The sequence below is a fragment of the Arvicanthis niloticus genome, chromosome 18 (genome assembly GCF_011762505.2).
Source record: "Arvicanthis niloticus isolate mArvNil1 chromosome 18, mArvNil1.pat.X, whole genome shotgun sequence".
Classification (NCBI taxonomy): Eukaryota; Metazoa; Chordata; class Mammalia; order Rodentia; family Muridae; genus Arvicanthis; species Arvicanthis niloticus.
In genome coordinates this window covers 3269296-3295718 of record NC_047675.1, presented here as the reverse complement: position 1 = coordinate 3295718, position 26423 = coordinate 3269296, and the positions used below count along the sequence as shown (strand labels likewise).

Genomic DNA, 26423 nt, shown 5'->3' with positions numbered 1-26423 from the left:
TAGTCACCTGGTTCAAACATAAAAGTTCCAAGTATTCAATGGGGAGCAACTATCTCTTTCCCTGTCCCAGGCTCTCATTTCTTACAGGCCCCCACTGCAATCGATTTCTTCTTTATGGGACTTGGCCTTCCATGCCCTCCTGAGGCACTGCTTCTTTCCATAGGTTGTGTCAATGAAAGATCAGCCTCGAGGGTGGCCAGTGTACAAGTGGCACTCTCTCAGAATGGCTGTACAGTAAATGCTGGGATTATTGTTTTCCTTTTCTGGTACTGGGGCTTGGAGGCAGGGTGTTGTGCATGGCAGGCAAATGCTCTACCACTGAGCTACCTTCCCAGCCCAATTCTTCCCTTTATATGAACACAAGTCATAAACATAAAGGACCATCTTCAACTGTGTCATCACCTGGTCCAGTCACAAGGCTCTGGAATCACTTTCATGCTGGGTGATACTTAGGGTAAGATATCTGAGCTAGAAACCAGCTACAAAATTCTCAAGACTTGTAATGGGGAGGCAAGCATGGTGGCACACACATGTAATCCCAGTACTTAGAGGGCAGGGGCAGGGAGACTGAGAGGTCAAGGCCATTTGATTTGGTGCTATGCACAAAATCCAAATCCAATCTTACATAATAAGACCCCACCTCCAAGGACATCGGTGGGTGTTATGTGAAGGATGAATCTAGGTTCAGAAAACATGAGCCCTTCACCAACCCCCCTACACACACACTGCCATGTCTACTGTTCACACATAACACTCAACTTTGTTCTACCTCTTGTCATGTCCTGGCTGGCATGGCAAACATATGTATTTTTACCACATGTAAGCAGTGTGACAGGGTAACACTTCATATGCACAGAGTAAGATCCTTGGTGTCGTCCTCTGGCTTTCAGACTCTGGCTGAAGATGTCATGTACATACATACCAGTTTGGCTGCTAGTGTCACTTGTCACACAAGGAAGACAGTCTTTATAGCTGGGTGGTATTGATGGCTGACCATTACACAGCTCTTTGTAAGCCAGGCCCAAGAAAGCACTGAGATGCCTGGTAGACAGATACAGTTCTTGCTCCATGGTGTGCGGAGCACGCCTCACAACACAGCACACTTTTAGCAGGACTAGAAGAGGATGGGGGTGGTCTCCATGTGACTGGGCGGGGCTCTGACTCTTCCAACTTGCTGCAATGCCCCTGCTGGGCTAGTCAGGCAGCTGGCTCTCTAACTAGCATGCCTTCAGGTCCACCCTTGCCTCCTGCAGCCAGACAGGTTCCAGTGTGTCCCAAACACATGACGGGAGGCTGAGACAGAAGGGCAGATGCCATGCCACTGGCTTATGGCCAGGGGAGGAGGCCAAGAAGGTATCCCTTTAGAAGGGCTGGAAGACAAGGCATGTTCTTTCCACAAATATCTAATGAGTGTGACTTCGGTCACCACTCCTCACGTTGAGGCCAAGAGTCCCCTTGAGCAGGTTATGACTTGACACAGAGTGTCTGGGGGTAGGGACTGCTTAACCATGAAAACCTGCTCCTCTGCAGGCTGCCCTTAGCCCGATGGCCAGTGTTGAGTCATCCTTGAGCTCAAACCTGTGTCTAATAGTACCAGTGCCCTGACAATCCCTCTTCACAAGTTGGCACTGTGTTCATTCTCTCTCCCAGTGTCCACCCCTCCCATTCCTCATGCTCCTGAGAATGGCCATTTTCTTCCTGAGCCTCACAACCTTCCAGGGTTCCCTAGTCTTTGCCTGGCCGACACGCCCTTCTGTACTATTTTAACCTCTTAAGCTATACATTATATAATCACCAGTGTAATTAGCTAGCGATAATAAACATGAGATTTAATTGTCACCTCAAGAGGCGTATACTACCATTTACATCTCAATGAGGAAACCCAGATAGCGGGGTCAGTACCTTAAAATGGACAGCACACAGCACTTGGGAGGGAGGCAGGCTGAACTTTGTGAGTTAGAGGTGAGCCTAGTTACCATAACAAGTCCATCCAGACCTACATGGTTGGATCCTATCTCAAACCAACCCCAAAAAAACAACCAACCAAAATTCATAACAAAACAAAACACCAGCATCCTATGGTGAGGGGTGGCTGGTTTTTTGCAACAAACTTCTCATGCCTGCCTTGCTACCTTGCTCTCACTGGGGTCGGGGCATTCCAAAGCATCCTCCTGATCTTCCTCAGGTTGTGTACTCTGCCCTTCCCAATCCCAGGCACCCAAGGGCCTCTCAGCCCTCTCACTGGTGCTGCTGATGGCCATCAGCAAACCCTGGTAACTGAGCACCTTCTTCTCCTGGGAAGAGAACTGATGTTTCAGAAGGGGCTACAATCATGTGGGAAGGCCAGTGACTGGGGAGGAAGGCTGTGGCACGGGGCAGGTGCAGGAATAGTCTAATTAGTCTTGCAAGCATGCCAACAGAGATGGAGATGTGGGTGACAAGCAGACAGGACTGTGTCCTAAACAGGAAAAGAAAGAAAAAGAGGAGGAGGTGACAAAGGTAAGAAGATCATTTGAGAAGCTGTAGAATCCCAGACTCTCTTCTGACTTGCCCTGAGATGTGTCATGTAAGTGTGGAACTTGAGAACAGGATCGCCATGTTTTGTTTTTAAACATGGAAGTAATGTGCTATTTTAAGAAGGGAATAAAAACCTTTCCCAGCTTCCCAGAGCATAACTGACTCTCCACCTCGAGCTGCTGACAGTGACTTTCAAGGGCTGGTGGGCAGTGGCTCTTGTCTCCTAGCTCCTGCAGGTCTCTGTTGTCATTACAAGCTTGTTAATGCTCAAGGATTGCTGTCCTGGGATCAGCAGCTGTGTTGGGCTTGATGCAGGTGTGTGTTGCCCAGAGGCAACTTAGTGACTTGATCTGGGCAGTGGCTCCAGCCTGCTACCTTCTAACTCAAGCATGTTCACTTATGGGTCATGCCTCTGTGTGTCAGATCAGGTTGAGCCTGCCTTCTTCATAGCAGTGTGGCTTCTCAACAGTCAACTGTCTGAAGTCATGTGAAGGCTGTGAGGAACATCTTGGGACAACAGGAAGGAATGAGCCTTGGCCAAAGGTTATGCTTTTGGGTAGTTGCTGGATGCTTGCCTCTGCCTCCAACCTGTCCATCTTCAGTGGTGACCCAGAATCCCTAGCAGGACATGTGCCCTCATGGTCTCAGAGGAACCCTGTTCTCCTGTCCTTTGCAATCATTCTGTGGGTGCTCAGTGGAGTGCAGACAGCATCACAGCTATGACCAGCTGCCTTCCTGTTGCCATATCAGCTGTCTCCTCACCTGCACAGGCCAGAAGCTGCTAGGCCTCTAGCAGGGCTAACTCTGGACCAGTGCCATCACCTGCCTAGGCCTGAACTGTTTCCCCATGCCCTTCTCTTCAATGCAATTCTCACTAGCACTCTTTTCTGTTGAGAAGTTATCCCTGCTACCAAGGGTCATGACCCAAATTCTTCAGAGTGAGAGGAACAGTCAATACCGAGTCCCCTCCTGAACCCTTTTTCTTTCACATCCCTGGGTGCTGCCTGGAGGGTCATCCTTCACACAGCCAGATGCCCAGTTCACGTACATGCTCACTGGGCACAGTCTGAACTGAACATAGAGCTGAGAATGTCATATAAACAGTGACACTCACTCCCCTCAAAACAGGCTACAACTATGGGGGAACAGAGGGCTTGAACTTTCCACAGCTACACGGTTGGTAAGCTGCAAAGCAGAGATTCACTTTCCCAAAAGTCTGCTTCTCAAGTCCTCTTACTATTTTTATTTATTTTATTTTATTTTATTTTATTTTATTTTAAAGGAAGGATCTTGCTTTATTATTACTCCCCTGACCTGGGACTTCTTCTGTAGACAGGGCTGGGCTAGAGTTTACTCTGTATATATGGCTATCCTAAGACTTAATATGTAAAGTACTGGCTTGAGACTTACTATTGTTGACAGGACTGGTTTGGGACTTACTGTGTAGACAAGGCTGGCCTTGGACTTACCTTATAGATAAGGTTGGCCTGGAACTTATTGTGTAGACAGGCTGGCCTGGAGCTAACTCTGTAGGCAGGGCTAGCCTGGGACTTACTCTGTACACAAGGCTAGCCTGAGACTTGTATTGATCCTCCTACCTTTGCTTCCCACCTGGATTTTAGGCTCAAATGGACCTGTAGCCATGGTTTCATGCCTCCCAAATGCCTTGAAACATGTCCAGACTCTGGGGAGACAACAGGGAGCAAGGTTAATAAGGCCCTACCATCAGCAAGTGTGTAGTCCAATGGAGGCTTATGGTGGATAATGTAGCAAGGGAGGCTGAGTCAGCACAAGAGCTGCAGGGCTAGGATGCAGAGGAGGAAACTAGTCTGTTGATCCATACTCCACCCTTATCTCACCACACCCACCCTTAACCAACGCCTCACCGACCTCCTCCAGGACCATGAGATCACCGGAAAACAAGGATCAAATGACCAGCACTCACAGAGCTCCATGGCCCTCCGCTCCTGTCACCCCAGCTGCTGTGTTAGCCAATGCTGAAGAGTGTTTACCCCAGAGTGCTGGCTACTTTGCTCTGCCTGCTGAAGACTACCTCTCCCTGTCCAGCTCATAACCCTCCCAGGTCCACACTCCATGTGGCAGAGAGGAGAGGGCCCTTGTGTATTTGTGCAATAGTGCACTGAGTCTCCAGGCTGCCAGGTGTGCAGTTCAGCTCTACGGCCTGGACCGTGTTGATCTCCCTGGTACTGTTTGTTACACTCACTCCTCGGCCTCCATGCTCATGACAAGGAAGACCTGGGAAGAACATTATTGAGCTGGCAGCCCGTGGAAAGCTGCGTCTTTCCAAATTTCTTGATAGGTAAACATGTGTACAAGGTTCAGTCTCTATTGGTCAGCTTTCCTGTTGCTAGTGGCTCAAAGCAGGGCAAGCTTTCAGGATTCCACTATCAGGCTCTGCTGGCTGGCTTTCCTACAGGGTGGCTGTGCTGTGGTACCTACAGTATGAATCTAGTGTCCTAGGCTTCCTGGAGTTTGGCAGTCAGGACCCAAGTGCTGTGATGCGTCTGAACCTTACATAGCTCAGCTTCCTACCTGCAATGCAATAACCTGACGGCCCACACTCAGGCCTCTGTACTTGTGAACATGCTCAATTGTTCTGGGACTGTGCTCTTGTCTCTTACCTCGGTTCCTAGGTCAGCAGTAAGGTCAGATCACTGTCTGGGTGCCCTGAGTTCTCCCTTCTTGCTCCTGAACCAGCATTCTGAATAGAATGCAACTTTCTGCTCTGTCTAGTAGATTCCTCGGAACATGGTACAGTGTGGGTTTTTTTGTCTGTCCCTTCCATTGGGGTGAGAGCGGATCTGAGGGCACCAGCTTCTGAGTTTCCCAGTTCATTACACTGGATGAAGCCTGCAGGACCTGTTTGCTAAGTGACTAGGTGATACTGCTGCTGTATTTTCAGCATGGTCACCTGTACAGCACTGTGGTTAGAAGCACCTCCACCTGGCATTCCTTGATCCCTAGTAGTTACTGGATAAAATTCCAATCTGCCAGAAAATTCTAAGTTTGTTCTTTCTTTCTTTCTTTCTTTCTTTCTTTCTTTCTTTCTTTCTCCTCTTCCTCCTCCTCTCTCTCTCCCCTTCCCTCCCTCCCTCCCTCCCTTCCTTCCTTTTCCTTCTTTCTCTCTTATTCAAAATAGTTTCTCTGTGTAACAACCCTGGCTATCCTGGAACTTACTCTGTAGACCAGGCTGGCCTCAAATTTACAAAGATCCATCTCCCTCTCCCTCCCAAGTGCTGGGATTAAAGGCGTGTGCCACCACCACACCTGTCCAGGTTCCTTAATCTGCCCTCTAACCTAACATCCTTGTTCCTGATGTGAGTCAATTCTGGACATGATCCTTCCCAGCAGCAGCATCCGAGTGACTGAACCCCGGAATGCAGACTAGCTGTGCATTCTAGGAAGGAAGGAAGGGAGGGAGGGACAGAGAAGGAGATAGAGATAGAGATAGAGATAGAGAGAGAGAGAGAGAGAGAGAGAGAGAGAGAGAGAGAGAGAAGAAGGAGGAGGAGGAGGAGGAGGAGGAGGAGGAGGAGGAAGAGGAGGAGGAGGAAGAGAAGAAGAAGAAGAAGAAGAAGAAGAAGAAGAAGAAGAAGAAGAAGAAGAAGAAGAAGAAGCAGCAGCAGCAGCAGCAGCAGCAGCAGCAGCAGCAGCTGCAAGTGTAGTGTGGGAATCTACAAATGGCTTCAAGTCATCTGCCCGGAATAGACAGCAGGGTTCTGTGGACACCAGCTCTATGACATTCATAAACCCCATGCTGACCTGCTCTATGGCAGACTTCCTTCCCTGGCTCACACTGTTTTGCCTGTTTTGCTTTCCTAGTCTTTCTCCACTCATTCCTAGCTACTTGAACACAGGTGGGAGTCCCTGGGGGGGCGGGTACCTGTAGGCTCTGTTCTTCTGGTAGAGATCCTCACTACTGGTGCCCTCAGCAGAGCTCCCTGCTCTGAGGAGGACATTGGTATGGAAGAGGCAGGAACACCGGAGCCACTAGGGCACACATCACTCTAGATGAATACCCTGTGACTCACGGAGAAAGCCAGTGAGTCAGTCCCTCTCAGTCCTGAGAGACAGTGGTGAGGAGGGAAACTAGAGACATGGGATGTGAATAGACACTTTGTAGTGTAGGCCCTGACTTTAGCAGCCAGTGGCTGTGTGACCCAGAGTGAATGCCTTAGCTCCTCTGGGCCTCATCTGCAGAATAGGGTACCTAAAGTACTCACTTTCCAAGGGTTGTGTGAAGGAGATGAAAGCGTGCAGGTTAAGCATGCTGTGCCCACTGAATGCAGCATCAGCACCAAAATAAATATTACTCATGACAAAAATATCAGCCACAAACCAGTCCAAAATTTCAAGTCTTCCCATAAAAAATACTCTAAAGTCATATAGAGTAGCCAACTTTTTTTTCTTTCTAGTCAGCAAGTTGTCATGAAGCCTACTTTCCAAATGAACAATTCTTTCCAGACCCAGCCTGGAAAGTTCTATCAGTTTCCTAAGTTGCTGAAATGTCCTTTCTTAAAACTCTGGCTGTCTCTCCCCTGTCATTTTTTAAAACCACAGGCCACAAGAGAAACCTTAAAATACCTTAAGGAGGAGGATACTGCTTCCTCAGTTCGCAGGTTTCAAGTTGATGTAACTATAAGTCCTTGCTGAAGAAATTTTTGGTTAGACAAAGGAGAGTTTCCTAAACTGTTCAGGCAGGAGGGACCAAGACCATGCATAGGCTGACTGTTGGTGACATTCTCTACCCCACCCCTGATTGAGCAAGATGAGAGGACAGCTGGGGTACGGGAGGTAGAGAGGGCTCTGTGGTTAGTTAGGGTTCAGAGAAATAGAGGAACTGGTAAACAGATAGTTTGGTGGATACGTGCTTGCTGTGTGAATATAAAGACATAGTTTCCCATCCCCTGCACTACATAAGAGGCTGGGTGTCTCGGTGTGTACATATAACCATAGCACTGGAGAGGAAGAGGCAATACACCAGGAGCTACTGGACAGGTAGTCTGCAAAAATGGAGTGCTCCAGGCTCAATGAGACAGCCACTCTCAAAAAAGGTGAAGAGCAACTGAGGAAGACATTCAACACTGACTCTGACTTCCACACACACATGCACACAAATACACATGAAATTGTACACACACATAGGCATTCATATATCATGTAACACATATATACACAATAAAAATAAAAGAGAAATGAAGACAGAGAGAGAGAGAGAGAGAGAGAGAGAGAGAGAGAGAGAGAGAATATAAATGATAATGCAAATACCAGTGGGCTCATTGATTTTAACTTTAAGGCATGCACTCACATGACTGCAGAGGCTTGGCAAGTCCAAAATCTCAAGCCAAGAGAGAATCAGTGTCAGACGTGTCGGCTAGCAGAATTTTCCTTGCTCTGGGGATGTTAATCTTTCCAGGAAAAGTCTTCAACTGATTGAGTAAGGATCATCCACATTATGGAGGGTGATCTGCTCTAGTCAGAGTCTACTACTTCATTATTAACCTCATCTAGAGTTTACCTTCACCAGGCTGGTGGATAGCTCAGTGGGTAAGGATGCCTGCTGCCATGACATCATGGGACTAAAGGAGTGAGAACAAGCCAATTAAAGGAAAGCACCATGGAAATAGTACTAACAGAGGCACACAGATACAGAAGGTCAGAAGGCAGCCGGCCGAGGAATGTGGTAGTTTGAGAGCACTGGCCTAGATCAGAACCTCATCAGAGGGCTAGAGTTCGTGTCCTGAATTCCAGGGTCCTTATAGAATGGCAGCCCCAAGTTAGCTACACATTGAGGGTTTTAGTTAGCTGCCTGAGCTAACTAAACCACGAGACCAGAAATTCAGGACTTAACTCTTATTTCTCAGTGTTCCATGTGGGAACAAAACCTATTCACCAGCTCAGTCTAAAGTCAGGCTGAGCCTTCAATCCCCAGGAGAACTGGCTCCATCCCACACTGCCTGAAACCTGACCTGCCTGTGAATGTGCAGCCACCCAGCCAGTGACTGCTCAAGTCTCAATGACACAAAGACCAAAACAAAAGCTGTGCTGCAGTCTGAGTCCTGCATTGTTACCTTAGCTCTGCCACTAAGTGTGTCCCAGAAACAGCGACACCACCTACAAGAACCCCCAGGGCTAACAGCTGTGGACGCCTCTGGTCTGGCAAGCACAAGCCAAGTCCTTCAAATGCCACACTGTCTACACAGCAGCCCACCTGACAGGTGCTATTATTAGCCTCCTTTTACAGATGAGGAACCAGAGATAGAGAGGTTAATAACCTACTCCAAGTAACAGAGCTAGTGTTCTGACTCAAGGTCACCTTGGGCTTTACTAGTATTTGTCCAGCCAAGGCAGAGCCCTATTATAGACACTGTTTTGCGATAGGATCTCACTATGCAGACCAGGCTGGCCTGGATCAGCCTGCCTCTGCCTCTGCCTCTGCCTCCTGAGTACAGGGATTAGAGGCATGCAGCACCACACCTAAGAACAATAATGTTTAATGATGCACGGCAATGACATGAACTCAAATACATGGCCAATATAGTTTTATTGGAGCAGGGCCACACCTATTCTTTTACCTATTGTCTTTGGCTGCTCTGCAACAATGACCTTGTTGAATATTTCAACAGAGACCAGAGGCCTCTAAAGCTTTGAGGATTTACTGTGTGGCCCTTTGGAGAATAAGCCTGGTCTAGTCCACCCTGACAGCCATGTGAGAGGCCTCTGAAGTTTTCTCCCTTGACCCCTACCTAGGCAGATTCTGACAGGTCCAGGTTGGCTGCCTAGCCTGGCACTGACTTCCTCTTGGAATAACACACTGCCTGTCTGCCATGTAGCGCTGACACTTCCCCACTTCCATTACCTTTCAGCTGCTGTTCAGCAGTCCTTTGGGAAGGAGAGGCAGTGGGGTGCCTCTGTGTTCCATGATAGACAGGGATGGGAGACAGGGCTGCAATAGTCAGCAGCAGACAGGGACTGAGAGTACCTCTCCTGAGACAGCCCAACAGCTACAACACAGCCTCGTCTGCGGGTTTCTAGCCTCTGCTCCAAAGGAACTTCAGGACCCTGATGCTGGTCCTTCATTTCTGATTCCTTTCTATAGGCTTGAGTAGGTTTTGGGAATCTAAGGACAGCTTTATCTTATGTGCACATGTGGGTGTATGTGAGTGTGTGTGTGCATTTTGAAAATACAAGTTTTCTCCGTAGCTCAGTCTGGCCTCAAACTCATGGCAATTGATTTGTCCCAGTGTCCTGAGTATTGGGATTACAGGTGTATGCTAATAAGCCAGGCTCTTTATCCTCTTCCAGGCCTGGCCTCAGGGCCTGAGCTCCAGTGTCTTAACTCCCTGGAACTGGTACCCAGGACCTGTCCATATTCCATGGGGCATCTGCAGCTGGCTTCTAAGCATCAGTTGACAGCCAGAAATGGAAAATGGGAATCTCTGCCACCAGTGAGATCTGTTCTTGGACACGCCTCGTAACACATTTGAAAGAGGACTGTGTGCTACCACCTGGTATAAGCCACTGGACCCCCGGGGCCACAGCTGCTGCTGCCCTTGTGGAGCTCTCCTAGAGTCTGGCTGAGTGACTTGGAGGTGGGTGCTCTAATCTGTGGTAGATTAATAACACAGATTAATCTCGCAGGGTTCTGCTAATATAAATTCAAACTAGGACCTGAGTAGACTGGTGTGTTCAGGGGCAAGAGAGAACACTGGGTCTTAAGTATGACCCTAAGTAGCCAGGCTTCTCTCCCTCCTGTTTGTCTCAAACCAGGGACAAACAAATAGGCCTGAGGTGCCTATTTAACATATCAAAGTGGACCTGGCAGCCAGCTTCTCCCAGCACCCCTCAGTCCCTACCTGTTGCAGGGTCCTCTTGTCTGGCACACCCCAATCCCTGCCCTAAACTTCTCTAGTCCAGGTATTAGCCTAGACTTCTCTCCCCACAGCTGCCCTTCCCCGTATAATCTAATAATTTTGGCTATCTGGCTTTTTTTTTTTTTTTTTTTTTTTTTTTTTTTTTTTTTTTATCTACCGTTTACCTTCCAGGCCCCTTGGTCTGGCTTTGCTCCCTCCCTGCTCTGCACAAGGCCCAGCTCAGTCTAGTCACATTCACTTTGGATTCTCCCAGAGGCCTTTGCCTCTAGCTACAATCTACAATAAACTTTCTCCTCTCCCATACCTAAGAATGGCCACATCCTTCCTTTTTTTCTCCCCTCCCCCCCTTCACCTCCTTCTAAGTGCTGAGGTATCAGGAAAGGAAGGGCTGGCTCCTGATCTCAACTCAAGCCAGGCTGAGGACAGTCTTGCAGGGACAGTGATACATCAGTGTGATGGAGGTGGGAAAAGAACATGAGATGGCAGGAGCTGCTTCCCATACCCTCACTGCACAGGCACTCGATGAGGGACTGCCTTTCTTACAACCTCTCTCACGCAAGAGAGTTCAAGTTAACAAACTCAAGTTCCCAGGAAAGCTACACCTGTGTTAAAGTTGATTAAAGTTGTGTTAGAAAGTTGATTACAACTTTGTGATTGTGGAGAGTTGGAATGTTGCAGATCTTGAGACAAATTACCTTGCTTTGGACCCTTTAGTAACTACTTAATGCTCATGTCTGTGTCTGACCTAACATTTCTGTGACTACTAGGTAACGCCTTTTGGAATAAGTTAATAGAAAACTAGTGTCCACCAATCCAAGAGTTAGGAATGTCATCAGCTGGCACCTGAGACATGTAGCATAGATTTTCATGCTTTGCTGTAACCCGAGTGTCTGATTTATGGCTTGCTTTTGTTCTCTGTGGTTACAAAAACATGAACTATTTCCACATTGATCCATGTTATTTGGGACGAGGTGAACCTGTGTTCACGGCTATTCATATTTGATCTGGGGATAGGATGAACTATTTCTGATTTCCCTTGAGGTGAGAGCTGTTTTGTGCCTACAGGAAGCAGACTGAGGACAGAACAAAAGAGCAGAGATTGGATCAGGAGTTGGGAAACGGCCTGGAGGAGGAGGTGATGGTACCCAGTGCTTCCAGGAATGAGCACAGCTCTGCACAGCGGCAGACACTCAGGCAGTGAGAGCAGCAAGTAACAAGGTGTAGGAACTGTGAGGCCAGTGACACTGGGCCCTGATTAGCACCACTGAGTGACTGCTACGCTCTAGGATGCCTATCCTGTAAGACTCCACTCTTAGGGCAGGAGGTCAGCAGATTTGAGAAGACACCACTTAATTCCTGCAGCAAAGAGGGGCCTGGATTATAAGAACACAAGCATCTAGAACCTGGCCACCAATCATCACAGCCAGTCAGGTCTTTTCTACTTGGAAGCTGATGGGAGAGGACTGAGTCCTGAAGTTCCCGACCAACCAGGTCAACACTGAGAGACCCTGTCTCAAAAACAAAAGAAGGCTTAATCTCCAGTGCTTCCATCTACACATGGAAGAGTATGGAACACTGATATTGTTGTTCAAGATAGAGTCCCTCTAGGCAGCCCAGGCTGGACTCGAACTCTAAATCTTCCTGCTTCAGCTTCCTGAGTGCTGCACATACCCACCACACATGGCTCTTTTACAGCTTTGTTATCTCATCTCAATTCACTGAGTTCTGGGTGCTCCTCAGTCTTCACCACCTTCCCTCTGTAGAACTCGACCCCTTCTCAGTAAAGGGAAGGGCCATGGGACTGAACAGACTGGTATTTTTGTTTGAAACAGGGTCTTACTCTGCAGCTTATGCTGCCCTGCAGCTAATTTCAGAGTCCAGCTAGCCTGGGACTTTGTGGCAATCCTCCACTCTTAGTCTCCTAAGTATAGGATCACAGACGTGAGCCACTGCTTCTGGTGGGAGGTTTCAAAACGTGTGGTCTCCCAGCCGATTGCTCAGAGCACTACCGGGAACCCTACACCTGCCCATTTGAGCCTTGGATAAGTCCAACCTGTTCTTACATAAACCCCCAAGGTCCGGCGGTGAGATTCAGTCAGTACTCCGGAGCAGCACCCTTACTCAGAAGGATTTCTTGCCCAAGGCAGGCAAACTTTCAGGGCAGGAAGAGATGCTGAGCTTTGAACTGATAGGCACCATGAACCCAAATGAGCTTATCCAGAAAGTCCCAGAATTTTGAAGTTGGCTTTGAAGGCCAGACTAATTTGCCTTTTTTATATAGGAAATCTGTGAAGGGGACTGCCTTCTCTTTCCAGGTCTCAACCAGCCATTTATGATGGGACTTTTGTGAAGCACCTGGGCTTCAGGCACGAGAGCTCCCTTGCAGAGAACTGATGAGAGAACCTCAAAAGAGCCACTAACAGCTGCAGTCGTGGTTACAACACAGAGCTGGGCGTGACTTCGGGGAAGCCTTGGCTTTCAGATCCAGCCTCCATAGGCTGGACCAAAGGCGAAAAGCCATCAAAAATAATTTCATAATGCCGTCGGAATCCTTCAGGTAAGATGGATGTGTGTCACGCCCAGAACACCCATTCCTGGGGAAATGGTCCTCGCCCGAGAGTAGGTGCTGGGAGCCGGCACCTTCCCATGAACTCCAGTAGGTGGTATCGCGTTAACAATGACAGCGTTAGCTATGTGCCAGGAAACATCTTATTAATGCATTTAATGATCAAACAAATCCAGAAAGGCCGGGCCACGGTTCTTTAACTATGGGCGAGACCATCAAGGGGACGACGTCACAGAAACCCGAGTCTCCCGACCATGGGGACAGAGGCGCGGCCGAACCTAGACACCCCGGCGTCTCGGAATGTGAGGGGCCGGTGACGCGGCGAATGACCCAGGCGCCGCCAGCTCCGGAGGGGCTCTTAGCCTGCGCGCGCCCGGCGGTGGCGCGGCCCAACGCCTTCTCACTACAGCAGTCCCTTTAACCCAAACTTACTCCCTCTACTCTGGAACCCAGCACGCACACATTGGCTGAGCCACACCCGCCCAGGACCGCCTCCCTCCCCTGCCTATTGGTTCCATCAAACATCAATCCCCATATGAGACTTGCGATTGGCCGGTGCTCTTGTCAATCAGGTAGGTGGGCGGAGCCCAGAGCGCCGCGCCAGCCTCGCCGCCTAGGCTCCCTCCTCCCTCCCCTGACTGTAGACTCCGACAGGTCGCAGGGCCGAAGCTAGAGCGGCACACAGGGGCGGGGCTGCGCGCGGCTCCCAGGACTCACCGATCCGCTGTCCCACCGGAGAGCTGAACGGATTTCCCAGGAGAAAGTCCATTGCCGCGGCTGCCGCTGCCACCAGCTCCCAGAATCAGGTGACAGCAACCGCCGGCGCCGCCGACCCGTCACGTGACCCGCTGGCCGGTCCGCGGGGAGGTGCCGGCAGGCGGGGCTCTGGAGCGCAGCCACGAGGCCCCGCCCCTACCGGGCTGCCCCTCGGCGGTGGCTGACGCCACACTAGGGCGGGGCCTGGGAGGGCCGGCTTCTAAGCCACGCCCCTGAAGCTTCAGTGCGCGCCGCGGCAGAGCCTAGAAGTCTTCACATCCGGAAACTGGGTCTCTGGCCAAGGAAAGACCTGGGTCAGGTTACGCGTACTCAGACAGGTATTAGTGTCTTAGCCTTTAGTCCTGGGAACCAAGCCCTGAGGATGACAGCCTACTTGCCCAAGTCGGACTCGAAATTTTTATTTGATGTCTCCCTGTCCCAAGAGCCACGTTTGTGGCAGAGTAGGCAAGGGCCTGGGTTTGTGCTCCCTTGAGACAGAGAATGAACTGTGGCAAATGCCTTTAAGGTAAAGGCTTACGAGGGGTAAGTCACCTCATCCGCCTTGGCTCTTTTTTTTTTTGTTGTTGTTTGTTTGTTTTTGAGACAGGGTTTCTCTGTGTAGCCCTGGCTGTCCTGAAACTCACTCTGTAGACCAGGCTGGCCTCGGACTCAGAAATCCGCCTGCCTCTGCCTCCCAAGTGCTGGGATTAAAGGCGTGCGCCACCACCGCCCGGCATTTGCCTTGGCTCTTAATTTGGCAAACCGGAAACGTGCTTTTTCTTTATCTGTTCCTCTCAGCTGTAAATATCCATAATGTAATGCTTTCAGAGTATTGAGATGACATGAAAATCACTCAATAGGCATTCTGTGATGGTTTCTTTCTTGCTGTATCTTTTTAACGCATTGTTTTAAACTTGTAATTATTTTTTTTTTAATTCTCTAAGTGTGTGTGCCATGGTGCATAGAGAGGTCAGACCAAAACTTGGGGGAATCGATTTAATCTCTGAGATTAAACAAGTCGTGGGCCATCTCACTTTCTCCTCCTTTTTGGCAGGGCTGGGGCTCATAGCTAGGACCTTGTCACACTAAAAGCCAGTGCTCTGCAGCCCATGTTTTAGACAGTCTCCTTTTGCTGGACTCAAACTCAGATCTCTGGGGTGTTGGAATTAAAGGCACATCATAACATGCAGTCTCTCTCTCTCTCTCTCTCTTTTTTTTTTTTTTTTTTGCTACTTATGATTTTTAACATCTTGTATTTCCATTAATTTTTCCCTTAGCCATGAAAGGTCAAATTTCCATATGTCAGTGTTCACAGTGTTAGCACACACTCACTTCAGGTCATGTGGCTGTAGACTCAGACAAGAAGGTGACATCACATTTTTTTTTTTCAATAGTCAAGACTCTGGAAAGCTCCTGGGATATGAACTGTCTGGTTTTTGGCATAGGATTTTCATGCATCCCTGACAAAAGATTGGTGGATACTTCTTGATTTAGGCCAATAATATATTGTATATGGTTTCATTTTCTAAGCATTAGAGCCACAACGATCAGATTCTCTTTTTTAATAATATGTGCAAATGATATTTGAGCGCCTTTACACATAAGGTGTGTGCAACTTAAGACCCAAGGGCTGCATGGTCCAGGATAGGAACATGGTAACTTGACCTTTATTTTCTGTTTTTGTTTGTTTTTTTTTTTTTTGTTTGTTTTTTTTTTTGTTTTGTTTTTGTTTTTTGAGACAGGGTTTCTCTGTGTAGTCCTGGCTGTCCTGGAACTCACTCTGTAGAGCAGGCTGGCCTTGAACTCAAAAATCCGCCTACCTCTGCCTCCTAAGTGCTAGGATTAAAGGCGTGTGCCACCACTGCCCAGCTGTTTTGGTCTTAAAAATTTTTTTTTTTAATTTAATTATGTTTGTGTGTGTGTGTGTGTGTGTGTGTGTGTGTACCTCTGTGTGGGTATATGCACTTGTGTGCTGGTGCCTAAGGAGGCTACAGAGGGTGACTGATTCTCTGGAACTGGAGTTACATTCAGTTGAACGAGTGTTGGGATCTATCTAACTTGGGTCCTTTTCAAGAGCAGGAAATATTCTTCACCAGTGAGCCATTTCTTCAGCCCCCACTCCCTTTTAGAGAAATGTTAGGGTAGAGTGAATGATAGGTTTTATAACTTTACAGCAACTATGATTAGCCCAATTAGGGAAAAGACAGCTAAGACTGGACTATAAATATTAAAAATGAGATCTTTAATATAAGTACAAAATTTTGTTTCTTTATACAACTGTAATAGGATTTGGATCAAACCACTAGGATTTATTTAAAAAACAAAATAAAACAATGATATAAAAACAGCAAGAAGGCCTGAATCCAAAGTTTTTCCTCTAATAGTACCAAATATCACAAGGTACAATTATTATACAAATGTGTACAGATCTTTAATACAAATACAACAGGGCTAGGCTTCAGAGGAAAACAAACATGAAAAAGCTGGTTCTCCTCGGGAGCTCACTACTGTCTGCAGCAAGGGCAATGAGGGACTGACTGCTTCCTGTACGATACATGTCTTCCCTGGCCTCTCCTTGATGGCCCTGTTTCTCACAGGAAACTTCTGCAGGTTCAAATGAGGTTCTGACATGTTAATGCAAATTTGAATTTCTGCTCTGCTTGATTTCAGTTCCCATATATTCCTGTCCCTTTCCCCATTTCTCAGAGTAAATCTCCCAACTGCTCTGAGCGGAGACAGAGGTATAACCTCCAGAACTCCTGTGAGAGGCTCAGCTGTGACAGCAGTCAGGCTACAGGAAGGAGTTACCTAGTATGCCAGCTGACAACATGGTCCCCAAAGGTTTACTGTGATGCTGCCCTGTTCCATCCAGGCCAGAGGAAGAAAGCATGGTTAACTCAGCTTGGTTTTGGCAGGGAAGGGAATCTCTCATCAAGTTTCCAAACAACCCTGGAGTGCTCAGCTATCTTCTCTCTAATGGGGAAGCGGGTCTGGTTCTTTGGGAATAAGGACAGTTAGGAATGGTGACATTCCTTTCTATTTCACTTTCCTAACATTATTGAGGGCCATGAAGTTCCTTTCTGAGTCATAACACCTTTATGGACGACTTGGAGCTTTTAGACAGACATTAAGAAATGACAAATCTGTATGCTCCACATGTTCCTGCTGGTGGAGGCTTGTTATTAAATTATATATACAGAAATTTACAGGATAAATTAAAATCTAAGAAATTCTAAAAAGTTAAATACACATAATTAAAATATACACTCACACGTACATACAGATAACCCTACCGAGAACCAAGGACTTCTGTGATCCAGCTCTGTGTGGAATGCAGAGCACAATACCCACCAGGGGAACCAGAGCTGAACCAAGAACCACCAAGCAGCTAAGCAGCAGAATCTCTCAGGATTTGGTGGGCAACCAGTGCTGCTAGTGAAAGATGGCAGCTTTGGTTTTTATACACCAAGCCTTGCTGGCCAGACAAGCAGGTTCAACAGGTGGCACCAACAGCTTTGGTTTCTCCAAGGTATTTATTTCTCTGCCAAGAGTCACACAACTGAGGCTGTAGATGGTACTGATGACTCTGTAGTACCGTGGTTACAATAAAACTGGAGACACAGATACCGCTTTAGTAGGAATTGGAATGAATCCCCTATTCAGTCAACCTAAGCTCCACCTCCCCCGATGTTACTCCACGTTGTAGCTTGTAGTCAGCTGGCCTCCGCCCATGACTTACTACATTTCTGATATAAGACAGGTAAGGCAAATGGTCAGTGATGGATCTGGAGGTAAACCCAAGCTTGGAAAAAAAATCATATTTTAGCAGTCTATAAGGAGATACACATGGCACCCAGAATAAGCCCCTAGTCCCCAAATTACACTGATTTTTAAGGCAGATTTTTTTTTCACAAAAAAAAAAAAAAAATTCCAAGCCCACATTCATGCCAAAGTTTCCTTTTAGCTAAACCTTTGCCATTTCATAAAATTATTAAAAGCAAAGTAGTTATAATCCTATGTATATACTGTACATTATATACGTATATATAGATATAAAAATTTAAAACCTACACCCAGAGGTCAGTGGAGGATCTGGAACAGTCATATATACATAAACTAGTGAAGGAGTAGACAGTCTTCTGTCCCAGGCTTCTTGGAGGTCACAGTCCAGGCATGATGTATGCAATGTTGTCCAGCGTGTTTGACTGCAAACAAGGAAAAAGGGCTCAATTGTGGCATACTTCATTACAGTCCCTGAGATACGTCATGTTCAGGGGAGAGATGGGAAAGAAGTGGACATACCAGCATGCTGCTGTCAGCTGCTGCTACTCAAGGGCTAAGCTGGACTGCTCTTTCCAAAGTACTGTTGTGGAAAATGGCATGTTTTCTAGTTTCACTGAACCCGTACCATGCAGTTGATAATACAGTGTTACGTTCTGTGGACAGTATGTAATAGTGCCACGCGCCTCACGAGGAGTGCTTGGCAGTGCTCATTAAGGTAGGGCTTTCTGGCTTCCAAAGGCTCCAGCCTTCAAAAGTTAAGAAAAACTACCACCACCATCACAACAAAAAAACTCACCAAGACCTGTTTAGGACAGCCATTCAGTTCAGGTAGTTGTGTGGTCAGGCATGCCAAAGGGCCAAGAGCACAGATAATGGAATCCAGGAGCACTGACAAGCTTCCGGACACTGCTACCATGCCCTGCAAGAAAAGTAGACAACCGAATCACACTCTCATTTGCTCTTTCTGTTCAACTCTCTTTTATGTCCTTTCAAAAAACACAGTAACAGACGGCAGTGTGAGGAGACAGCAGAGGATCTCGGAGGCTGGACATTCACTCCTATGTAATCAAGCAAGATCTCAATAACCATTTGTGAGTCTCTGTCACTTGTACACTACATTGCTGCTGTGTATTGGTCTCTTTCTATCCAAAATAGATGTTCTCAGAAAAGCAAAAGGAACTCTAATTACACATGCCCTACTCAAAAACTCCCCTGCAGTTCTAGAACAGGAACTACAAATACCTCAGTGTCCACCAAGACATCTGGTTTTGATGCTTGCTTTCTCTCCCTACCTTATGTTCTGTATACCTGTGCCTTAACCGTTAAGCAGGAAGACTCTTCTTAAGACCTGTTGCAAGACTCCAGGGGTAACAGGCATGTGCTGTCTTCTGTTCTCATCTTCTCTCTCCAGTTATCTACCCAACCCCTTCTACCAGGCCTTTGGCTTCCCTACCCTGGCACACTGCTTTGTCTTTCTCTCACTTTTTAGATCACACTGGCCTAGAAGTCACATTTTTTTGAAACTCACAATAATCTTCTTGAGTCATGCTCCCAGCAGTAGAATTATAGCGCTATGCATCACCAATGCCTAGGTGACACTATTCTTTAAGTCTTGTAATTACTAACAGCAGCACGGGAGGCTGCTCGAGGAGAGGAAGGACAGTTAAGGTCTATTTTTGGTACTGAGAATTCTGTAAATTTGTGAGAACGAGGCTCAGATATTCAATGTCTACATTAATGAGCTATGTAAATCAGTATTCCTGAAAGTGTGGAATGCATGTTAGGTGACACATATATGAACTTCAACTATTTTAATAGTTACATATCCACTAGGCTGTGTATTAGATAAAAGTCATGGGACTAGAGAGAGGGTTCAGGAATTAAGAGCACAGGCTGCTCTTTTAGAAGACTGTCCAGCACCCACCTGGTAGCTCTTAACCACCTGTGACTCCAGCTTCAGGGCAACGATGCCCTCCTTTGGCCTCCATGGACACTCATTCTTGTACATTCACGTGTGGGCTATGGACTACAAGTACTGTACAGGCACGCAGGCACGCAGGCACACATGCACGCAGGCACACATGCACACAGGCACGCAGGCACACATGCACACATGCACGCAGGCACACATGCACACAGGCACGCAGGCACACATGCACGCAAGCACACATGCACGCAGGCACACATGCACACATGCACGCAGGCACGCAGGCACACATGCACGCAGGCACGCAGGCACACAGGCACACATGCACACATGCACACATGCACGCAGGCACACAGGCACACATGCACGCAGGCACGCAGGCACACAGGCACACATGCACACATGCACACATGCACGCAGGCACACAGGCACACAGGCACACATGCACACATGCACACATGCACGCAGGCACACATGCACGCAGGCACACATGCACGCAGGCACACATGCACGCAGGCACGCAGGCACGCAGGCACACATGCACGCAAGCACACATGCACACAGGCACACAGGCACACACACACCGAGAAATGACTTTCCTGGGCTTGAAGTTACTTTCTAGAGTAATGAAAATGTTTTAGAGACAGTTATGGGTCCAAAACTATGAAGAGTATTAAGATCCACTAATCTTACATTGTTGTAAAAGGGTGAATTTTTAGCACATGAAACACCTTATAAAGACTGTTACAAAAGATAAGTGCTAACAGAATGTGAACTCTTTCCCTTTCTGGTTATGGTAACCACCCCTTAAATGCAGTTTCCCTTTCCATGGTTGCAGTTACTCAGGATTTGGGGGCAAGAAGGGGTTTGCTACTCTCTTATGTATTGCTGCTGTTTTCAAATTTGTGATCCTCCTGCCTTCCCCTCTTAATTTCTGGGGTTACAGGTGTGCTCACCACTCAGACTCAATTCCCAATTCTAAACTGCATATATGCTGTTGGAATAGCATGATGTCATCTCTGTCCATGCTGCATGGGCTCTCTGCTTATAGTTCTAGTAGCTATCTCTGGTACCAGGCCAACCATCATGACATTACTATTCCTGAATAGGTATAAGTGATGCCTGTGGTTTTAGGCATGTAGCTGAGTGTCTGGAGCCTACGGTATATATGAAAACCCTCAAAGCAGCTCTTATATATGTAAGCTGTTAATCACATAAAATTGTCTTTCCAATTAGACTATAAGCATCCTAAGACAGTAAACAGACATTTAGATTTTTCTACTCTATAAGTTCTTGGAATAATCTCCTAAGAATTCAAAACTTTTTGCCAAATCAAAATAGAACTATTTGGAAAATCTGGACAATGAATGATACATAAAACCATTTAATATTCAACTTTTAATGTGAAAATACAATAAAGATCACAGGATAGTTTATTCCAGAAATACTTTTACCTATCCAGGCATCTGAGTATGTGTAAGAATGCACAAATTTTTTTCTTTTTCTTTTTTGTTTTTTTCGAGACAGGGTTTCTCAGGGTTCCAGGCTGTCCTGGAACTCACTCTGTAGACCAGGCTGGCCTTGAACTCAGAAATCCGCCTGCCTCTGCCTCCCAAGTGCTGGGATTAAAGGCGTTTTTCTCAACACCTTCTGACTTTTTAGAAACTAGCCGAAGAACTCAGATGTAGATCCAACACCTGTGGCTTTTGCCGTTTTGTCTGTTGAACGGTAATTTAGCTTCTGCATACAAACAAGTCATTAGCTTTTATACTTCTACAATGACTGTCTAACCTAAAAATGTCAGTAGCATATAGTAATTTCTTTGCTGAAATGTCTCTAACTTGAGAAGTGAACTGCCACACTACTGAGTTAGAAGTGAACACTTTGAGATTGAATCTCAGAAATATAGGTACACAGCACTGTACAACCGAAATGCCTAATATAGCTCCACTTATTGTCTACCTTCTTTTTTCCTTTATTTTTTTTTTTTAAAGATGTATTTATTTATTTTATGTAAATACACTGTTACTGCCTTCAGATACACCAGAAGAGAGCACAGGATCCATTACAAATGCTTGTGAGCCACCATGTGGTTGCTGGGAATTGAACTCAAGACCTTTGGAAGAGCAGTCAGTGCTCTTTAACTACTGAGCCATCTCTCCAGCCCTTTTTCTTTAATTTTAGTTAAACAACACCAAAAGACTTTTATGAATGTGTACCATGTTTGTGCTTTGTTAAAGAGGGTGTTTGGATCCCCTGGAACTGGCGTTATAGACAGTTATGATCCGCTACATGGGTGTTGGGAATTAAATCTCTGTCTGCTGGAGAGCAGCTCTGCCCTTATTCCAGTCCACTTTCCTTTTCTTTTTCAGTTTTCAGGCTACTTTATGTAGCCTGGCTACCTTAGAATTATGGAGGCTGGCCTCAAACTCAGAGATCTGCCTGCCTCTGTCTCCCAAGTGCTAGGATTTAAGGTGAACATACATCTTTCATTGTTTGAGACTGTAGTTATGTCATTTATTTCCTCCCACCAAATCCTCCCACATTCCCCTCCCTGCTTGCTCAAATTCATGGCCCTTTGAAAAGTTATTAACTGTTATTGTGCATATGGGGGTGCATGTGTATATTTTTCTTCTAAACACATCAATACACCCTGCTCAGTCTGTGTGTTACCGGTGTGTTTTCAGGCTGACCCTCTTTCGCTCTCAGCAGTCCTTAGTTGCCTGTAGTCGAGTTCTTCGTTCTGTATAGGGTTGAGCTCCTTGAGATTTTCCCTAGCACCTTTCTTTAAAGGTAGCGTCTCACTATATAGCCCCAGCTGACTTTGGACTTGAGATCATCCTCCTGCCTCTGGCTTCTGATCGATGTGATTTTCAGAGAAAGTTGGGAACTCTTTTCCATATATAATCTTGTCTGACCATTCAAACTACAGAAAGTGAACTAAATAATCCTGCTCTTAGAAAAGTACCAGGGTGTCCACTAGGCTTTTCATGACATTTTAATTTACTTGGGTTTGTTTGTCTGTTTGTCTGTTTGAGTCAGCATTTCAGTCTGTAGACCACGCTGATCGCTGATCTTGAACTTGCAGGAATTCTGCTTCAGCCTCCCGAGTTCTGGGATTAGGGGCCTGAGCTGCCATGTCAGCTTCTGCTTAATTTTTTTACATTAATTTGTAGGTCTTAAAAAAAGATTTATTTACTTTATGTATGTGAGTACACTGTTGCTCTCTTCAGACTCACTAAAAGGGGACATCAAATACCATTATAAATGGTTATGAGCCACCATGTGGTTGCTGGGAATTGAACTCAGGGCCTCTGGAAGAGCAGTCATTGCTCTTAACCACTGAGCCATCTCTCCAGCCCCCCACTTAATTTTTAATTTTTTTTTTTTTTTTTTAAGAATTATTTTATATAAGCCAGGTGGTGGTGGAGGTGCTTGCCTTTCATCTTAGCACTGACCTCAGCACTCAGGGGCCAGGGCAGGCAGATCTGAGTTCAACAGAGTAAGTTCCAGGACAGCCAAAGCAGCTACAAAGAGAAACTCTATCTTGAAAAACAAACAAGTTTATATGCATGGGTGCTGTGCACCACATGCATGTAGTGCCTAAACAGGCCTGAAGAAGACACCAGATCAGTTGGTTGTGAGCTTCCTTGTAGGTGCTGACACTTGAATCCTGGTCTTCTGGAAGAGCAAGCAGTGCTTTTAATTTTGACGGCAAAGCTATCTCTCTAGCACTTCCACTGAACTTGAAAGACTAAACCCTAGCTACAGGCATCTTGTCTTCTTTTAGCAATACTGTTTCTACAGGACGGTATAACTATAAACTCTGAGAATGGATGGCGGACTCCCAAATCTTCAGAAAAATTTCACCACACTGTGGGTTTCATGGCATAATTTTGCATAAAGTAGTTGGTCATTAAATAAACACATGGATCTGAATATCTAAGAAACAGGAACCCTGCTGATGAGTGTGGTGCTTACCTCTGTCTCCTGCAGGCGGTGTCCAATGAGGCTGAGGGACTCTCCCAACAACTGGAGATGAGCAGCAACATCAATGGGCTCCGTTTCAGGGGCTTTGGCTGGTGAGGCTGGCAAAAGCATTGTGGTGGGTAGGGACTTCTTTTGGGGTGACAGTATTCCCACAGAAGAAGCTGAGAAGAGGAGGATGAAAATTTGCCTATGGCCTTCAATGTCACAATAATGACTGTTCTCCCTCTTGAAACCCACGTACCAGGCATTATTAGCTAACATATCCACATGTGTTCAGTGCCCACAGAGGACAGAAGAGGGCACTGTAGCCCCAGGAACTAGAGTTATAGCCTGCTGTGAGCAAGTTAGAGGCTGGGATTTGAACTCCAGTCCTTTGCAAGAACAGCTAGTGCTCTCAACCATAGGGGCCATTTCTCCAGCCCCTAGCTGTATATATTAAAAGGTTGTAAGAAAAACAACAAAAACCCCACATGCATGTGTGACTGGGAATGCACGTAACACACAAAGGTTGTACACTCACATTCTGGATCCTCTCTATTTATTAAAGACAAGGTCTCAGTGTAGTCCACACTTGTCTACTACAATGTGCTATGTTGCTCAGGCTAGCTTGAGCTTGCCATTCTCCCGCTTGCTGCATTCATTACTCAGAGGCAGAAGGCCCAATCCCTGGCTTACTTTGTGGATCTTTACAGCAACATCTGTGACTTCTTATAGTTTCTAAATCTGAGCTACTTTTATGCAGCCTGTCATATTCAGTAATACTTAGATATCAAGGCCTACTTCTATTACAAGCTGTTTGCTCTCCCAACCTCCTAGCAAAGCCGAGGAGAGAAGTGTCTGCTACCTCTGACTTTCATGGAACCTTCTGCACTGGATGCTTTTCTTTTCACAGTTGTGGCTTCAGCTTTGTTCTGTTTGTGCTGCAGATATTGAGCCTTTTGCTTCCAGATCTGCAACAGATTACCCACACAGAATTACAAAGGCAAAAGAGGAAACAGAAAGGGAGCAAGAAGCAAACAGTAACTTTAGATCTTAGGTCTGAACGTGGCGTCGAGGCTGACGGGCTGCTATCTTCAATGTGGGACTACAAGCATGCACTCTTCAGTACCAAGGGTCAAGGCTCAATACTGTTAAAGTTCTTTAAGGTTAAATGTAGGTCATACACGGAAAACCTGGCTCATTATAATAATGTCCTGTGGCTAACCACTTCCTCTAGCTTGCCTGGCAATGGAAAACAGCAAGGCGTCAAAATCATCTGGGTGGAAAAGAGTTATTTTATCTAGAAAAGCCATTCTTCAAAGTAAGAATGATAATTCTTGTTTCCATATGTGGAGGGTTGAATATGTTTGGCCCATGGGAAGTAGCACTACTGTGGGGTGTGGCCTTGTTGGAGAAAGTGTGTCACTGTGTAGGCAGGCTTTGAAGTCTTCTAGTGCTTAAGCCCCACCCAGTGTGGAAGACAGTCTCTTTCTGGCTGCTTTCAGATCAAGACGCAGGACCCTTGGCTTCTCTAGCACCATGTCTGCTGGCTGCCCTGCTTTCTGACATGTTGATAATGGACTAAACCTCTGAACTGTAAGCCAGCCCCAATTAAATGTCTGCCTTTATTAAGAGTTGCCTTGGTCATAGTGTTTCTTCATAGCAATGGAACCCTAAGACACTATAACTACCACTTAATCAGACTGGGATGTGACTACATGAATCAGAAGTAACTGTTATTGTCTTCACTGACTATCACTGGCTCTGCTACTTTTCTTGTTTTTTAAGACAGATCTCTCTCTCTCTCTCTCTCTCTCTCTCTCTCTCTCTCTCTCTCTCTCTCTCTCTCTCTCTCTCTGGCCTATCTTCAACCTTTATGTCTCAATCTACTAAACACTGGAATTACAACCATGAGCCACCCATATCCAGAAGTCTTATTAGTTCTTCATAGAATATACTGCAAATGGTCGATGAGAATGGAGACCCAGAGTCTGGCTACAGGAATCCGACACTTTTCTTATCTAGAAGGTGACGCTCCTCAGTCCCTACGACGATGACTGACTGGCACTTGCAGTAGGGCACTGTAACTTTAGATTTTCTTCTAGAAATATTTTAATCAACCAGGGTCTTTTTTATTTTTATTTAAGTCTGGCTTGGGGACAAATAGTAGACACCAGTAGAAAAAGTCAGTCTCCTTATAGCAAGAACAGCCTGACAACGACAGTGGCCATGTCCTCTGCTAACCTGTGCTACAGCTTCTTTCTCACTGTTCCAGGGTTGTGTGGCTGGCAGATAAAACACAATAAAAACTATGTAATAAAACACACTTACCAGTTTGTCTTTTTCTGGCAACTGCTTCCATACTTCAGCCAATTTTTTACTAAGTTCCCCAAAATCTGATATAAAAGGGTTAAAAGAACAAACAAACAAACAAAAAAACAGAACTGTAAGAAAACAGAAGTCTGAGGAAGCAGACACTAGAAAAAGGACTAGTGGAGCAGATTTCTTCTTTTTATTCCCACTGAGACTGGGGTTCTCTGTATAGCCCTAGCTGGACTCAAACTCAAGAGCTCCATCTGCCTCTGCCTTCTAAGTGCTGGGATTAAAGGTGTGCCCCACCATGCCTGGCAATGTCTGATTCTTCACAGCGCGCTGTAGAGCGAGAGCCATTTTGTACAGAAGCTCAAGGAGACCGACGTAAGTGAACGATGTAAGGTCAGGCTGCTGTCTGCTCATCTAGTGGTGGCACAGACAAGAACCCATAGTACAGTACATGTGCAAGGGAATTCAAGGAAAACTCTAGTCGGGCAGTTATGAGTTTGAGGCCAGCCTGGTCTACAGAGTGAGTTCCAGGTATAGCCAGGGCTACACAGAGAAACCCTATTCCGAAAAACAAAAAAACAAACAAACAAAAAAATCAAGGAAAAGTCTATGCTCTTGGAATAAAATGCATACTTTGCATATTTATGTGCAGCGATACATGTACTCTTTTATTTGTTTTTTTTTTTTT

The 26423-nt window shown here is 46.3% G+C and overlaps 2 protein-coding genes and 1 long non-coding RNA gene across 8 annotated transcripts in view; 1 reads left to right on the top strand and 2 right to left on the bottom strand.

Moving 5' to 3' along the window:
* Tom1 (target of myb1 membrane trafficking protein) overlaps positions 1-13836 on the bottom strand; it is a 35791-nt gene extending 21955 nt beyond the window's left edge. Inside the window, exon 1 of the mRNA XM_034522725.2 lies at positions 13696-13836. Within this exon, the coding sequence (XP_034378616.1) occupies positions 13696-13747 (52 nt within the window). The 5' untranslated portion in view covers positions 13748-13836. The remainder of the gene's footprint in view (positions 1-13695) is intronic.
* A 94-nt stretch (positions 13837-13930) lies between these two features.
* On the top strand, positions 13931-25045 carry LOC143434913 (uncharacterized). 3 transcript variants are annotated; one of them, XR_013104771.1, is made up of 3 exons: positions 13931-14072; positions 18520-18608; positions 23441-25045. It is a non-coding gene; the product is annotated as an uncharacterized LOC143434913 (long non-coding RNA). The 3 variants fall into 3 exon arrangements; XR_013104769.1 differs by lacking the exon at positions 18520-18608 and having other exon boundaries at positions 13967-14072; XR_013104770.1 differs by lacking the exon at positions 13931-14072 and having other exon boundaries at positions 18436-18608.
* Positions 16808-26423, bottom strand: part of Hmgxb4 (HMG-box containing 4) — a 38311-nt gene continuing 28695 nt past the window's right edge. For all 4 annotated transcript variants that reach the window (XM_034522692.2, XM_034522689.2, XM_076915425.1 and 1 more), the window contains 5 exons: positions 25745-25809; positions 24279-24384; positions 23426-23595; positions 18314-18436; positions 16808-17939 (listed from right to left, as the gene is read on the bottom strand). In XM_034522692.2, coding sequence (XP_034378583.1) covers positions 17895-17939; positions 18314-18436; positions 23426-23595; positions 24279-24384; positions 25745-25809 — 509 coding nt within the window. In that variant the 3' untranslated portion in view covers positions 16808-17894. The remainder of the gene's footprint in view (positions 17940-18313; positions 18437-23425; positions 23596-24278; positions 24385-25744; positions 25810-26423) is intronic.